General features: G+C 38.2%; 2 protein-coding genes across 29 annotated transcripts in view; one reads left to right on the top strand and one right to left on the bottom strand.

The window, feature by feature from the left end:
• The window catches only part of ptprdb (protein tyrosine phosphatase receptor type Db), a 221,713-nt gene extending 213,889 nt beyond the window's left edge, over window positions 1-7,824 (top strand). For all 25 annotated transcript variants that reach the window (XM_007551700.2, XM_007551701.2, XM_016671248.1 and 22 more), the window contains 4 exons: window positions 1,941-2,066; window positions 2,169-2,323; window positions 3,164-3,299; window positions 3,401-7,824. In XM_007551700.2, coding sequence (XP_007551762.1) covers window positions 1,941-2,066; window positions 2,169-2,323; window positions 3,164-3,299; window positions 3,401-3,469 — 486 coding nt within the window. In that variant the 3' untranslated portion in view covers window positions 3,470-7,824. The remainder of the gene's footprint in view (window positions 1-1,940; window positions 2,067-2,168; window positions 2,324-3,163; window positions 3,300-3,400) is intronic.
• A 3,867-nt stretch (window positions 7,825-11,691) lies between these two features.
• The window catches only part of kdm4c (lysine (K)-specific demethylase 4C), a 32,625-nt gene continuing 28,261 nt past the window's right edge, over window positions 11,692-16,055 (bottom strand). For 3 of the 4 annotated variants that reach the window (XM_007551691.2, XM_007551692.2, XM_016671259.1), the window contains 3 exons: window positions 14,501-14,620; window positions 13,066-13,158; window positions 11,692-12,964 (listed from right to left, as the gene is read on the bottom strand). In XM_007551691.2, the coding sequence (XP_007551753.1) occupies window positions 12,797-12,964; window positions 13,066-13,158; window positions 14,501-14,620 (381 nt within the window). In that variant the 3' untranslated portion in view covers window positions 11,692-12,796. The remainder of the gene's footprint in view (window positions 12,965-13,065; window positions 13,159-14,500; window positions 14,621-16,055) is intronic. The other variant, XM_007551693.2, reaches the window with a different exon arrangement.

The raw sequence follows: 16,055 nt of genomic DNA, 5'->3' as shown, positions 1-16,055 counted from the left end.
TGGTTCAAAAATAAAATCAACACTTCAAAATAAAAAATGGTTCAAAAATAAAATCAACACTTTAAAAAATGGTTCAAAAATAAAAATCAACACTTTACAATAAAATCAACACCTTAAAATAAAAAATGGTTCAAAAATAAAATCAACATTTTACAATTAAAAAAATGGTTCAAAAATAAAAGCAACAGTTCAAAATGTGTAATGGTAACTGTTTCTGTCTGTTCAGTCCATAAACTAAGCCTGGGATCAAAAAATGTATTGACTATGTCATTAGCAGAGACAGAGGTTTGGCTAAAAAATAAAATCAATACTTACAAATAAAAATTTGTTAGGAAGCGCATTACAAACCTTTGGTTAAAATGACGCGTTAAATTCAAGTCTCCATTACAGACCAGAGAAAACTAAAGAGAATGCAATGTTGTGTTAATCCATTTGACGAACCGGTAGTTTATCTTGAGGAAATAAATGACGATGCAAAAGTTAATTAGACTGTAACATGCGCAGTCCGCAGCTCAACCACTACGGACGCTGCGAAGACGTAGAAACCGCAGGAAGTAACTCATCCAGCGGATTTAACAAATGGAGCCTTCTTGGTGCAAGTTACCCAGGAGAGCGGAATTCTGGAGGAGCTGCAGACGAAACATCTGTCCGTTTCGGAGAAGCAAAACCACGCAAAATAAATAAATAAATAATCAATCCTGGTAAAAGCACACACCGGACCGCACAGGGTAAAACACTCACAGAGTTCAGTTGATCTGTTTGGATCAGACAGATCCAACTGACTGATGAATTAGCGCAGATTTTTCTGCAGATGGGAACCAGGAGGAAGTGCATTCAGACCCCAGTGATGCTAATTTAAGTGAAGTCGCTTAATTTAATTTATTAAAAGTTATTGGGGTGGTTTTTGTCACTACGAGAAAAATGTAGATGTAGTTTGTAGTCAATTCGTGCTCAAAACCTATTGTTAAGTCAATGTCGGCCTATAAAATGCTGCGGGGGCCACATAAAATGACATGGCGGGCCACATGTGGCCCGCGGGCCTTGAGTTTGACACATGTGCCCTAAAGCTACTGAGACACCATCATGCTGTCAGGAGGCTTTCCTTCAGCAGGGAAATGGAAACTGGTTGGAGTTGAGGAGAAAATGGGTGGAGCTAATTACAGCGCAATCATGACAAATATAAAAGGACACATAGAGGTTCATCTTCCAGGAGGTTAAGAACCATAAAACAACACATTCACACACATGCAGTGTGAATGTATTAGAAGTGTCCAGCCCTAAATCCAACAGAGAATATCTGGGGAGACTTGAAAGTGGCTCTTCACTCTCTGATTTGACTAAGCTTGAGCTATTTTGTTATGAACAATGGGTAAGAAAAAAAAAGGAGTCTTTAAATCTGCAAACCTGTTAAATGTGTCCCAAAAGATTTGATTGACTGGATTTGTTATTACAGCAAAAGTTGCTTCTGTAAAGTATTGACTCAGACAGCGAAATACAAATTCAGATTTTCCTTTGTTGGTATTATGCTCAATTATGCACCACTTTTCGGTCTATCACAAACAATGACAGCAAAATACTTAGTTTGTTGTAATGCAGAGGTGACAAAGGCCATGTGCTTAATCAATGTCCCGGTGTAACACAACTGAGTCAAATAGCCCAATTTGCTCCTTAGCGTTTACTGAAGTTCTGCTAATGGACCTCATTACTTAATTCAGGTTTGTTGAAGCAGAGACATTTTTGAAGGTTGCAGGACACCGACTCTCAAATACTGGACTTATCAAAAATGTGGAAAAAGTTGCAGAGCTCTGAGCACTTTTGCACAGCACTGTACAATTGAGATTTGCTCATGATAAAAAGTCCAAAGTTGTTATGCTTTTAAAGTGACACCCTGAAATTTGATGTGGCAATCTGAAAATAGTTATTTGCGTTGTCCTCTGCAGGAGAAGTGTCACCAGTACTGGCCAGCAGAGAGATCAGCCAGGTACCAGTACTTTGTGGTTGATCCCATGGCTGAATATAACATGCCTCAGTACATCCTCCGAGAGTTCAAAGTGACTGATGCCCGAGTGAGTCTTCTGTTTGCTTCTATGCATTCGTGCTGGTGTAGTGTTTTGATTTATGCACAAAGACAAGAAAACCCCCTCAAACCACTTACCTTCTTCATTCAGGACGGCCAATCAAGGACGGTTCGTCAGTTCCAGTTTACCGATTGGCCAGAACAAGGAGTGCCAAAATCGGGAGAAGGATTCATTGATTTTATTGGCCAAGTTCACAAAACTAAAGAACAGTTTGGTCAGGATGGGCCAATTACTGTGCACTGCAGGTAGGAGTGTTTTTTCTTGTTGTTTTTATTTGTACCTCAAGTCCCTGTTGAAATATTTGTCTAGTCCTACATATTTCTAAGCATAAGAAATGGCCAACAATGCACACCGTGGCATTTGGAGGAAAATGGAGAAACTTGGAAGCCTGGAAATACCAGATGTGAAAGACATAAAGAGTGATCGTTTGCCGCACGAGGGATTGGTGCAGTTCACAAAATGGATGGCATCGTAGGGAAAGACGATCTGTTAAATATTGACGCAACATCTCAAAACGTCACCCAGGACTTTAGAGCTTGACACAAAAATGTCTTTTGATATACAATCACTTCAAGCATTCTGTCAAATTAGTTGATCAGAACTGGGAAGATGTGTGCAAACAACACAGCCTACAAGCATGACTCAGTTACATTCATTCTATTAGGAGCAATATTCCAAAATTAGAGCGAAATACCCAAAACGAGTTACCCAAGTCATACAATGCTAAAGAAATGTCCGTAAGTAACATAAAGAAACGGAAACTTCTTCATACATCCTTTTAGTATTTAGTAAATCTAAATAATGTTGGTAATCCCATTTCATGTAAAAAAAAAAAAAAGAAATATTAAAAATCATATTGTGAAAAGCAAGTTAAATATTTTACATTGTATGTAAAAAAAAAATTTTTTATCAACTGTTTGAAATTAAAAGTAAGTGTCCCTTATTTGAAAAAGCGATTTGCTACCTTGAACCACAATGATTTAAGAGGAACATCCAGTCTAGTTCTCTTTAAAGCTTACTGACTGATAAAATAGAAACCATTTCTACAAAAATTCATATCTAACTGGTTCCCCATCTTCCAACAGCGCTGGAGTCGGGAGGACCGGTGTGTTCATCACCCTGAGCATCGTCTTGGAGAGGATGAGGTACGAAGGGGTGGTGGACATCTTCCAGACGGTCAAGATGCTGCGCACACAGAGACCTGCCACCGTTCAAACAGAGGTGAGATTATAATATCTAATTTGACATAAAAAAAAAAAAACATCAATACATCTTTATTATGTTTCATTCTTAATCCATGTTTTCTTTTCCCCTCCCACCAGGATCAGTACCAGTTCTGCTACCGGGCCAGTCTCGAGTACCTGGGAAGCTTCGATCACTATGCAACATAAACACAGTTGCTGTCTAGTCTCGCCCCATTCAGCCGACTGCTCCCTTTTTGTAGTGTCACACACAACCTGAATACACGCACTTGGCTGGAATGTGTGCGTGAAGATTTCGCCACCACCTACAGAGTCTAAACGGGGGTGGCGGACCACCGGCTTATCCCCCCCGTTCCCAGAAACAGCACTTCTAACTGAGCCATAGCGATCCTGCTCGACCCCCGGGGGGCGAGGGTGGGAGACTCGTGTCGCCCTCCCTCTACCCCTCCACCCAGTCCAAACACAAACACACCTGTGGGTCAGTCTGAAGAAGCAGCTTCAACCACTGCTCCAAAACAAAATATTAAATATAGATTTTTTTATGATGATGATGATGATGAATACGTTTTGGTTCCAGTGCTTCTGTGAGCACCCAGATTGCTTTGTGTTGTTTTCGGTGTGGAACTCTCACCTCGTCCACCACCAGTGTAGCATCACTAAACTGAAAAAAAAACAAAAAAACAAACAGGACCAAGCGGCGGGAAAAAGTTGGAATTTTTTTCTATCACGAGGAGCGCCAGGTTAAAGTCTGCGCATCCACCCGATGGAATCCTCCTGGGTTTATACGCACCGGAGAATTGCCAACAGAAAGAACTGAGGACACAGAGCACACGGTTTTAAAAAGACAAAAAACACGTACTTTAAAAAGGAGCACCAAGGAGTATTTTTCTTTCCTTTTCTTTTTTTTGTTTTTTTCTTTGGTTCTGGATCATGTTGGAAACAGACTTTTGTTTCCTGCGAATGAAAAGAGGACATTTCTACAGTAATAAGCACCACCAGTTCAACCTTATTACACTTATTACACTTCAAATAAGGGAAGAGAGGTTTAAACTGCAAAGCAAAACATTAATTTAGTTTTTTAGAAAGATATGACTATTTAGTTTTTTTAAAAAACAAAATGGCACATTCTGTTATCGTTTTTTCTTTTTTTTTTTTTTAGCATTTTTGTCCCCACTGACTACAAAAAGCAAGGTTTGAAAGCTGTTGCCATGTTTTTTTAAAGCGTACAATCAAATCCAGCGTGGAGGATGTTCACCGTTTGGTGACAAACGCCACCTTCGAGTGTCACTGTCACTTACTCTCCACCTCCTATCTTTGTGAAAACACTCACGCTCAGCGGCTTAATATCCCAGCACATGCCTGTCTTGCCTAGCAGAGCAAGGAGACGTGAGGACGCGGAAAGTCCCACCGAGTTGTGCGTTTTTGCTCATTTGAAGCCACCTAAATCACAAAAAGTGCAGAAAGCATGTACAGCAGGCAAGACACGACGGGGAGGGGAGAAATCAACTATTTATGTGTCCAAATAAGCTTTCACAGAGATTTCTTTACCAGAGAGCGAGAAAAGGATGCAGGGGGGTCTGGGTTTTTGGGGGGAAGGGGGCAAATTTCTCACTGGAATGCTCACCTTAGACTTTTCTCTCTGTCTGATTCAGTGTGCAATAAGTAGATGTATTATATATTTTTGTGTCGAGTCACTTAACTGCAGTTATACGCCATGATGAGGATGATGTTGATAAAAAGGTGTGTCGTTTACTCCAGATACAAGATGTTTTACACTCGATTTGGTTCAGTGTGTCCGGACAGAGCGTCACAACTCCGGAGGTCACGTCGAAGCGAACGAAATGATCAAAGTCACATTTCAAACAGCATCTATTGAGTATTTTTGATTTTAGATTTATAGTGCCTTATATTACACGCCTATTTTGATAAAGTTACTTTAAATGATTTTTTTTTTTTTTTTTTTGGTTTGGTGTGTATATTTTATGTACGTATGCTTGTGTGTATGTGATCTGAGTGTTTGTGTTCATGATTTTTGTTCCGGTATGTGAAAGTGTTTTTTATTTAGTTTTTTGTATGTTCAGTTTTTTTGGTCGTGAAAATGTCAAACTGAAGGTTCCATGTGGGTTGGATGGTCTTTGCTTCGAACCCAGCAGCTGCTTCACCATTGCTCTTTTTTATTCAATGAGTTATTTTTTACGACTCAGTTACAGAAGTTTTATCTGGATGAAATGATCATTTAGGCAAAATGAAGTCTAAGCTGTTGCTTGCAAGAGTTTTATGTGCAGCTCTTTGCAAAGGTATTCCCTCCATTAAGGCTTTTTAAATCGTCACATTGTAACCCGCAAATCTCAGTGTATGTCTTTAGGCTTTTAATGTGTAAGTCGTGCGCATTTGTGAAGTGGAAAGAAAATCACACAGTTTACTTTTTCTTTTTTTTTTTTTGCAAATAAAAATCTGAAAAGTGTGCATTGTATTTGTTTTCAGCTTCTGTAAATCAACTTTTTCTGTGGTTGCGACTTTGAGCTTTTGGTCTCTAGCAGCTTGGTACATCAAGGGACTGAAATATTTTCCCATTCTCGTTTGCAAAAATAGCTCGAGCTCTGCGAGACTGAATGGAGAGGAATTGTAAACTTTTATTTCAGGTATGATAGAGATTCTCATTTAGATTTATTCCCTCAGCATGACCCTGCCGCCGCCTTGATTCACAGTCGGGATAGAGCATTCGAAACAATGTGCAGTGTTAGCACTACATGACACATTAATCTCATCTCTTTTTTTGCATTTTTACTAATTTCCAAAGATGAAACAATCTTTTTCTCTACTGTTCTCCTCTTCTCGCCACATTTCTATAAAAGTCAAACTTGCGGACAGGTAATAATTGTTCCATCAAGAGATTCTCCCACCGTGTCTGTTTAGTACTCTCCTTGGGAAGACAGCCATCACTTTAGGTTTCAGTCATAGATTGGAGATGTTCTACGCTTGGGACATAACTTTTTTTTAAACGTCTCCTCTTTCTACCTGACCTGTCTGCTATGATTCTTGGTCTTCATGATGATGTTTGTTCTCCGACGTTCTCTGATGAATCTCTTTCGCCTTCACTGTAGTCATTCTGAGATTAAATTACACACATATGGACTTTATTTAAACTTGGTTACTTCTGGTGGCAGTGAGTAGCAGTGGATTCAAGTATCAGTGTAATGGCAGTTGAATATACATATGCATGCACTTTTTAGAACTGTTAAAAATGAAAGTCGCGTATCATTTTTCTTCCACTTCACAATTATGCATTGTTGGTCTACAGCATAAAATACATCAAGGTTTGTGGTGGTGCTGCGACAAAATGTGAACATCTGTAAGGAGTATGAATGCTTCTGCAAGGCAGCGTACACAACTCTTCGCAGGGAGAGTTCGGTTTGCCTGACAGAACGGTTTGGCCGCACAGCGGCTCCGCCAAGCCAGAATTGCTCAGCTATGCAGTTATCTACAACAAGATGAACAACAGAGGAGCTCTCTGTCAGTAAGAACAAAATCGACACCATCGTAGCTCACCTATGTAACCCACCTGAAACCACCTGAAGTCAGTCAGCCTCCTCATCTGTGTCCCTCAATCCACACTTCCGTCCCCCATTTCTGTGTTTTTATCCAATCATGATGAAGGCAAAGAGAAGTTCAGGTGCTACCAACACAGAACAGATGTAGTCACATTTTTTTTATATATATATATATATATATATCTCCATCAACGCTTGACCGCACAAGAGACGGTCAAAAGTTTTCCACCATCTAGCGGTGACCCTGTTGTCTTTTTTTATTATTATTATTATTTCATATGCATGGTACCACTTCTGAGATGCCCCCTATTGGTCACGCCGCTTAAGGGAAGACTTGCACTTTCTCTCTTTGTACTATGCACTACTAAGATCTCTAACAGCCCCTCCCGCTACGCATCCTCCCCCCCCTCCCCCCACGCCCCAAAAGGAGACTTACTTGAACTCTTTAAAGTGGATTGTGTAATGCTCACACGGTCGTGTATATGTAAATAACACAAAACACAGAGTAATTGAGATGCATAGCTAAACGGAGAGATAAAGTTAAAGAGACATTTATGAGATATAGAGAGTGATATCAAAGTTGCACCTGAAATCACGGTTTTACGGCACAGCTGTATTGTGCAATACGCCACTTTGTGGATTTGTTATCCCACAAACAAGAAGTTTCACTAAAAGCTTGTTCTAAATACCCCTGCCCTCCCCCCGTTCCTTCAAATGTGTCATGTAGATGGATAAAACTGAAGTTTATAAATTGTATAAAATGAACGTACGATGTGTTGCTTGGGTCAGTTGCCACCAATTGGTCTGTACATGTAAAACATTTTTTTTTTTTTTTTTTCATTTTGTTACGGGCTCTGAGTCAACAAGTGCTTTTTTTTATTTTCCTATGTTGGTTCTCAGAGCGTGTGGAAAACACAAAAACCCAGTCTGTATGGATTTCTGTTCAATATTGACACAGGTTTCATTTGTTACAAATAAACTCAAGTGAAATGATTGGTGTTGGTGTGATTTTTGTTTTAGCAGCAACGTGACAATTTTAAAAAGTAATTTTTGGGGAAATTCGTATTACGGTCAGTTTGACAGCTGCAGAGCTCGTTATGTAGGGTCGAGATATGTTCCGGAAAAATTGGGAAAGTTGGAGGTGAAAAATGATCCTGCAGAACAAATCTAAAATTTCTTCTAAATACAAGTGCAATGTCATAAAATATTATAACAATTGGAACATTTCCTAACATTTTGACTTTTGAAGCATTTTAGATATTGGTCGAGTGAAAGATTTATATATGATAACCGGCAAGAATGTCATGTTATTTTTGATACTGATTTAAGTGAATTTGTTGCTCAGGTTTGTTTTTTTGTTGTTTTTTTATTCTGACCATAAAATATGTCTCCAGCTTGTTGGTGATGAGAGCTGCAATTTTAATTTGAAGTCTTGATTCCATACCACCACTTTTTTCTTGGTCAACAACAAAAAAGATTACAGGAATGTGACACAGACATTTTTATTTCCCTCCAGTTTGTGAGAACTCAAAGTCACTTGGATTATAAGACTTAAGAAATATGATGTTTGCAAAGTCAAGACATCATCATCTAGGATTACACTTGTTTTAATACATCTATTTTTAATCTTATAGTGTATGTAGAATTGACTTCTCACTCATTGTTCTGATATTTACAAAACACAAATAATTTAGTTACTGTAAGTCAGACAGTGAGGAAAAAACAGTTGCCTTCTCACACAGTGTATAAGAATATTTAGCTTCAACTGTGCATTTGAGCCTCTGTGGATATAACTTTGAAACTTTGTGGATAAAAAAAATAAAAATAAACAGCATAGCCTAATCTGTGAGCTCAATTGTTGTATGTCGGATTTTCAGTGTGCTGCGAGAAGAGCAAGTTCAAGTTTATGATGAAAGCACCCCCCAAAATAGTGGAGATTTTCCTGTGAGTAATAAGTTTGTTTAAGCTTTATTTTTCTTGAATTGTAGGACATTATGATTAAGGCCAGTTAGCAAAACGCTGAAAGCGCAAACACAGGAGAGTTAGCGATCAGAACCCTGAGAATATGGTCAGAGAATAGGTTTTGTGCCTATAATAGCAACCTCTTATTTGAGCTCCTGATTATTTTCACTCCAGCACCAAGTTTCCAGGCATATTTGCAGCTCATTTCACTTTACAATGCGCCAAGCGAAAACAGAGTCATGAAAAATTCACAGTGGAGTCTCAGATGTCGGTGTTCGTGATATGCTGACGAGAAAAATTTCTGATCTTTTCCTTTAAACAACAACCTTGTGAGAGGTTCACACTGCGACACAAAATAAGTCTTTGGAAATGTGGGGGGGAAGTAGGAAAACCAAAGCTGTCTTTGTTATATGAAGGATAGAGCCTATTATAATTGGCAATAAGTAAAAAAATAATAATAATATTGCATCCAAAAACATAACTTTCCCAATTTATTTGATTATACAGTGCAACATATTCAATTAACATTATCACTATTATTTCATTTTCCATTTTATTTCCAATCTTATTTTCTTTAATTAATTAGTTTCTGGTTTTATTTCTTTTTTCACTTCTTTTTTTGCCTGTCTTTGGTTTCCTTAAAAACTTGTGGGAAATAAAACAGGGGAGATGTTAAATAGAAAACTACTGTTTTAAAAACGGGGTCAAAACACAAAAATAGTCTTTCCTTTTGCTGCTTATTTTGGCATTCAAATGCAAAGTTATGGTGTTGTGCTCAAGGTAATAAAATCTAATTTTAAGGTGACCAGTAGAATCTGTCAAGATACTTAGTTGTTTTTTTAGCAAATGAGTAAAAAAAGAAAGACATCCACTTTATGTTTTGGTAAAGTGTAAATATAGCTTTGTGGAAAAGTTTACTGTGACTTTCTGGTCACAAAACGATGTCCCCAAGTTTAATGACAATCTATGTCAATGCCACAGAGAGTCTTCCTGCAGAAAAGTCTATTAACTATTTATTTATTTTGTTTCTCACTTGACATCTCTTTTCCAAAGCTGAAATTCATAACATGCAAAAGCACTCATCTCAAAGCTCTAATTTACAACGAAATCCAAATACGTCAAGGACGACCAAAACTTTACAAGAAGGTTGCCAGATGTATTTTAACAGGCTGTTTATTGAGTGACGCGAACCTTGTTAAAATGTATTTTCTTATGCTGAAACTGTAAATATTGGATGAATTAAGGCGAGCTTTCGAACGGCAGACTTTCTTTTAAAGGTATCATGCAGGATGCCACTCAGTTTATGTCCTTGAAGGAACGCATTATCACCAACCAGGAAACAATAAAACAAAACCATACAACAGCAACTCGGATGAGAGAGCTTGATCCAAACACACTGCACAGCTTCATGCTTTACTCTCTTTCGTTATTTTGAATTTTTTTTCCCCCTTTGCTAGTCGTAAAATGTCTTCGAAAAGCTAATTATATCCCCTCATTTTCACTCTCTTTCTTGTTATTTCAGAGTTTACTATCCAGCATTTGACTTGATGTTGGGAAGTTTAATGAGCATTCCTGCCTCACAGGGCCTCAAGTCCTGCAGTTCTTTCAGTCTCGTTAAATCCACATTAGGAAACAGATTCGGGCTGTGGTGGAGAGCTGAAACTAATGCTCACTTATGTTTGACTTTTTATTGTTAAATTACAGCAAAATGGCTCCCGGTGACTCCACAGAGCTGCAGAGGGAGAGTCTTTAGTCCAACTTCAAAGAAAAACATCTAGCTAAACTAATGCGTCTCCGCTTCAAGTTCAGGTCAGGCAGTCATATTCAGTAAACTTGAATGTGCATTACAATGACCCTTGTCATGTTTGAAGATAATATTTTGAAATTAATCCTTAAGTAGGTTTTAAACGAGCTTTTATTAAGCCTAAATTAATGTATTGAAAATGTTAATCTCAGAAGTTATTTTATCATCAGCTGTTATAAAGACATAATTTAATAAAGACTTGAAAACATGGAAAATAAGATCTGGCCTCTTTGAGACCTTTTTACCTTTGAATTTGTCCCACTGGCGCCAGTTTTGACCAGTTTCTGTCATGAACTGCGAAGACTGACCTCTTCTTAAGTGAGGGAGGTCTGCAGAGCTCTAGATGTTGTTCTGGGCTCTCCCCGCTAGATGAGTTATGATGCATACATAATTTTGGTCATTTTATATGCAATAAAACCAAAAACGTAATCGAGCCAGTAAGGTAGTAACCCGTAACTTATTTCCTCATTGGTAAAATGTTATTGCCGCAAATTTTCATGACATCATTGGCAATTAACTACATTATGCTTGAGCATTAAAAGTCCTTAGAAAATGCCATAAATGCAGAAGGCAATATAATACATACATAAACAGAACTGCATTTCTTGGACATTTTCTTTCCTGCAGTTTGCTCATAGACAGAAACAGATGATGACTTAGTTAGAATCTTCAATCATTCAAGAATATTTACTATGCATGTAGTAAATATTGACCACGGTTTGAACATTGTTTGTTAGCTGTTTTTTCTGTATTTCCTGCTTTGATAACTGTTTAAATTATTACTGGAAAGTACATTTGGTAGTCAGATCGCTTAGTGGAATGACCAACAATTCAGGAAGAGAACAGTGGTCATGCGATGTACATGTCTAGTTTAAAATGGACAAGATCGTTAGGTTATTGGTCTGCATTAGTTGACATCTTGATAAAATTGCAACTTAGCTAAACGTAGTAATACAATCTGCCTTTTTTTTCTCTGAAAACTAATGCAAAAACAATCGAATCCTGCAGATCCGTTATGACATAAGCATAAAAAAGAAAACTCACTTTACTTCTCCTCTGCTAAGGAAGATGCGTAAATAACGGTGTATAAATAATGCTTTCAGGAAACACTTTAATAACCATTTCAATGTGATGTTCAACATCCAATTCATTGTTTGTATTCAGCCTCAGAAACAGTTTTTCCCCAAAGTCACACGTCAAAGATTCCCTGATTCCTAAAATTACTCATTTATTTTTTATCTGATGAAGTCTGTCGTAATCGACATCTCATTTAAAGAAGAAAAATAAACTTGCAATTATCCTTTTTTTTTTTTTCTTTTTTACAGCAGTTGGCATTACTTTACCAATATTAAGCCAAAAAATAATAATAAATACAAATTTTAAATAATTTCAACACTGGATTTGATTTAACAGAGCAACAGTAGCGTTTCACATCAATGGGAGACCAAGTCCAACACAGCTGCAGCTTCCTGACCGAATGTTTCCCAGAGGAAGTGATTAACATGCTGTCACTTGCCAAATGGTAGAATTGACATATTCTAATCATTAAAAGGTAGGAAAAACCAAGCAGAGAGGAGGCCGCGGAGGTGTGCTTGGACTTGGCCGGGAAGAAGCAGTTAGACAGTGTTGAACATGCAGTAAAAATGTAATGGGTGAAAATATTACAAGGAGGGTACATAAACATCTAAATCAAAGCTGGAAACTCAACAAGCAAGTCAACCCAATCCTAACTCCCACAACCCCCCAAAAAAAAGTTCATATATGGGCTGTTAAAAAAAAAATTACTTCTGAATTTTTAATGTACAAAGACGCGATTAGTGATTTCAAAAAAGGGTTCTGTGTGTTTTCCCTGATGGAAGCAGCAAAGCCCCCTCTGTTCGCCTCCTCTGAGTGAGTCCGACCAGACTTCCTCTCCAACCTGCAGTCACACCGCCCACTCGCTCGTCACGGGAATCAAACGTACAGCCAGCCACTCGCACATCAGCATCCACCAAGCCGAGATTCCGTTTCATCACTTCCTGTGATCTTTGCGCAAGGAATCTGTGTGGGCCGCATGGATGGAAGCAGATCCTGAAGACTCAGGCACAAGCATACACTCACACAGAGGGAAATAAAAACACACACACACAAAAAAAAGAAACAGCTCTCATCCACTGTTAACTCAGTGCATTCGTTTGCCATTGATCTCTCTCCATGACTTCATTTCCCTTTGTGGCTGCGGTGCTCCCATGTGCTTTTGGCAGTCGTACGGAGGCCTGGCAGGGCCACATAGTCATTCTGGAAGCGTGAGTTTGGTGTCCTCTGTCTTTTCCTCTCCCCCTGCGTGGTGAAGAAGGCATCCTGAAAGCGCATACTTGAGGCTGTCGACTAGAAATCAAGACATGACAGGAAACAAGTGAGTAAAAGGTTCTACTTGGCTTTTCCACTTTTGTAGGGTCCGACCTATGGTGTGACTTCCTAATACTTACAAGTCTACGCTTCACCTTTTTAGGAAGATCTTCATTTAAAGTGTAGATATCTTCTCTTTTGGCCAGCACCTGAGATCCATCTTCAAACTCCACCTGAGTACAACAAAAACAGGGGTTTGAAAGATGTTTTGTGTTTTTAAATGATTTAAGGTTTCACTGTGCAAATCTGAGGGGTGTAAGTGCAAACAGATCACTTGCCATTTACACATAATTTATACCGAATCACCAGATCCTGTCACTTCAAGCAAGAAAGAAAGAAGAAAAGAAAAAACAAACAAGAAAGAACGCAATTAAGAAAGAGCAGCAAAGAAAGAAAGAAAGAAAGAAGCAAAGAAAGAAAGAAAGAGAAAAAGAAAAGCCCTTTACAAGTTAGATTCCAAGAACATTTCCCATATAAACATAAAAAATACTGAAAAAAATATAATAATTCAAAGAAATTACACTGCAGATAGCTGTGAATTAGGAATGCGCGTAAACAAATGGGATTAGTTTTCTCTTAAAAAGGTCAAAAGTGTTTGAAGCTCTCACAAACTGTTGAAGCACATTTCACCATTTCTGTCCCACAGACTCAGAGCCTCTCTGCCCTTTAGATTTAAATCGAATAGATTGAACAACCAGTAAACCCTCAGGTACCTACTATAGGAACATGTTGGTGATGTAAACCTGATGGGTATAAAAGTGTCTGACCATGTAGGGATCCATATGTATTACTGGGTACGTTATACTGGGATTCAAAACAGCCCGTTTCAACTTCGTTGCAACTCAAAGCAGAAGAGCAACAGAGTGATGTACCGTAATTGGAAACCTGCACCTTACTTAACCCTTACTTGCCCGTTCACTTTTAAACATAAAGTGTCCTGTTCAGGAAGAGTAACTTTTGGAAGCGAGGCCGAGGCTAAAGCTGTGCCAAATTTAAACCCACCTTGACAATGGAAAATTCTTGTTCAAGCTTCAGGAAAAAAAAAAAAAAAAATTCTGACCCACGTCCAGCAGAGAAAGTGCGTCATAGAAGCATTTGTGCATAACTAATGCTTGACGCCCGGCTCACTAAATAAAGCTCTAAGTGGAAGCCCGGAGACCCTGAGCAAGGTGAATAATTCAGTGAGTTTGAATAATGCAGATTGGCACCTCCTTTTCATCATCCTCTGCTTCTCACCTTCTTCTCTTTTCTTGACCTATTTTCTACCACTGTCTCTCTGACTGCCTTCCTCTCTAACCGTCACAACTTCTCCTTCCCCAGTGATCTCCTTCCGTTTCTCGCTCTGCCTCTCGGTTCAGATGCCGAGGGGACCCTGACGACGTCAGAGGAGTCGCGATGACATGGGCGTCGAGGGACTTCAAGAAGTCCAGCTCTTCGCTTTGACCTACAACTCTTGCTGTTGTCGACTGTCTTTGGCAGATTAAGAGTTTTCTGGAGCTGGTTGTGGGTGTGTACCTGGTACATGTAGGAAACGTTGGATCCCAGGTATTTAGCGCCATAGAAAAGCCCATCAGGCCACTTCACTTGAACAGCTTCCCCGACTTCAGGAGGACCAAAGTTCACACAGTCTCTACTCTGGAAGCATAAGAGGAAATCATCAGATACGTACGTGGCAGTCTCAAGGTCTCCTAATTTTAGAGGTGAGATGTGAACGACCAATTATCTTCATTTTTCAGTTTAAATCTGCATAATCAAGACGTTTCAGCTGGAGACGTGTCTCAGCTTGTTTAAAGCTACTTTTAAGCAAATTGAGAAAATCTCAGAAATAACTCCGTAAAAAAAATAAAAATAAAAAAATCTGTTTTTTAAGGAGGTAGATAATCACAAGGTCTACTGGGGATTACATGCATCTGGAGATGTAAATCAACATCCAGTTTGTGTTAGCCAATACCTTTAATAAATATGATAGAGACCTTTTTGAAATTATACAGCAACGACGTGCAACATCTCATCGACCTTTTCAAAGGAAAGTTGTACGGTACCAGGTTGTAGCAGTGATGCTAATTTCCACCCTGCACAAGTTCATGCTAATCAAGCATATAAATACCATTTGAGCAATCATGAGAGTAGGTCTGAGAATAAACATTCACTTGTTATGTATGATAGCAAAATCAGCAGGAGAGGTTTTTTTTTTGTTGTTTTTTTTTGTTGTTGTTTTTTTTTCAAAACAAGCTACTTCATTTGAAAGAGCTCGTTGCCAGTAACACTCTGGTAACCTGTTTAGATTTAGAATTAATTTCTCGCCCCCTTTTTGCTTAAACAAATTCTCACAATCTGTCATTTTGTCAAGAGAAATAATTTGTGTAAACTAAACCGACCTAAAATGGGAAATATTTAGACCGATTTCATGTCAGACAGTGACAAAGAGGCTATGTGTCTTTTTATAAAGTCTATATATTTGGTTTTAATTACATATAAAAACTAAAATGTACATGTTCCTGAAAAAACAAAATCAACTAATCCTATGTTATATTAGCTAATAAAAAATGGAAAAGAAATGGATTTCATAGAAATATGGACAGCCTTCACTGGGAAAAGTAGTAAAATATAAAGGGGGAAGGAATTGAACCTTTTTCAGCACACCAATATTGTTTTCATGCTTCATTTTTCAGCGTATTGTGTTTACGCTTATAAAATCTGCATGGGAAACCTTGGAAAGTTTGGAATATGCTCAGTAGGTTTAGTTTTTTTTCTCTGTGAACTTATAAAAAGCTTCAGTACCAAACAGTTTTCATGCCTGTGGGATTTCTGACAAGCTTTAAAAGAAGTGAGCCTCTTTTTTTTTTTCTGAACCACACACAAAGCACTTTTAAAGCCATCCGCAAAATACTAGGTTTAATCCAAAATTGCTACTTCAAGTGTACAGATATATAAAAACAAAACAAAAATATGAAAATACATGCAAAATATTTGGGTGATCCTAATTCAATCAAAATTAGTTGGATGTAACACACATCCTGAATGTCACTCAGCAGGTTTCTGATTTTTTTTTTTTTTTTTTAGACCAATA

Source organism: Poecilia formosa, unplaced genomic scaffold (genome assembly GCF_000485575.1).
Source record: "Poecilia formosa unplaced genomic scaffold, Poecilia_formosa-5.1.2 Scaffold43, whole genome shotgun sequence".
Lineage (NCBI taxonomy): Eukaryota > Metazoa > Chordata > Actinopteri > Cyprinodontiformes > Poeciliidae > Poecilia > Poecilia formosa.
This window is presented reverse-complemented; position numbering and strand designations above follow the sequence as displayed.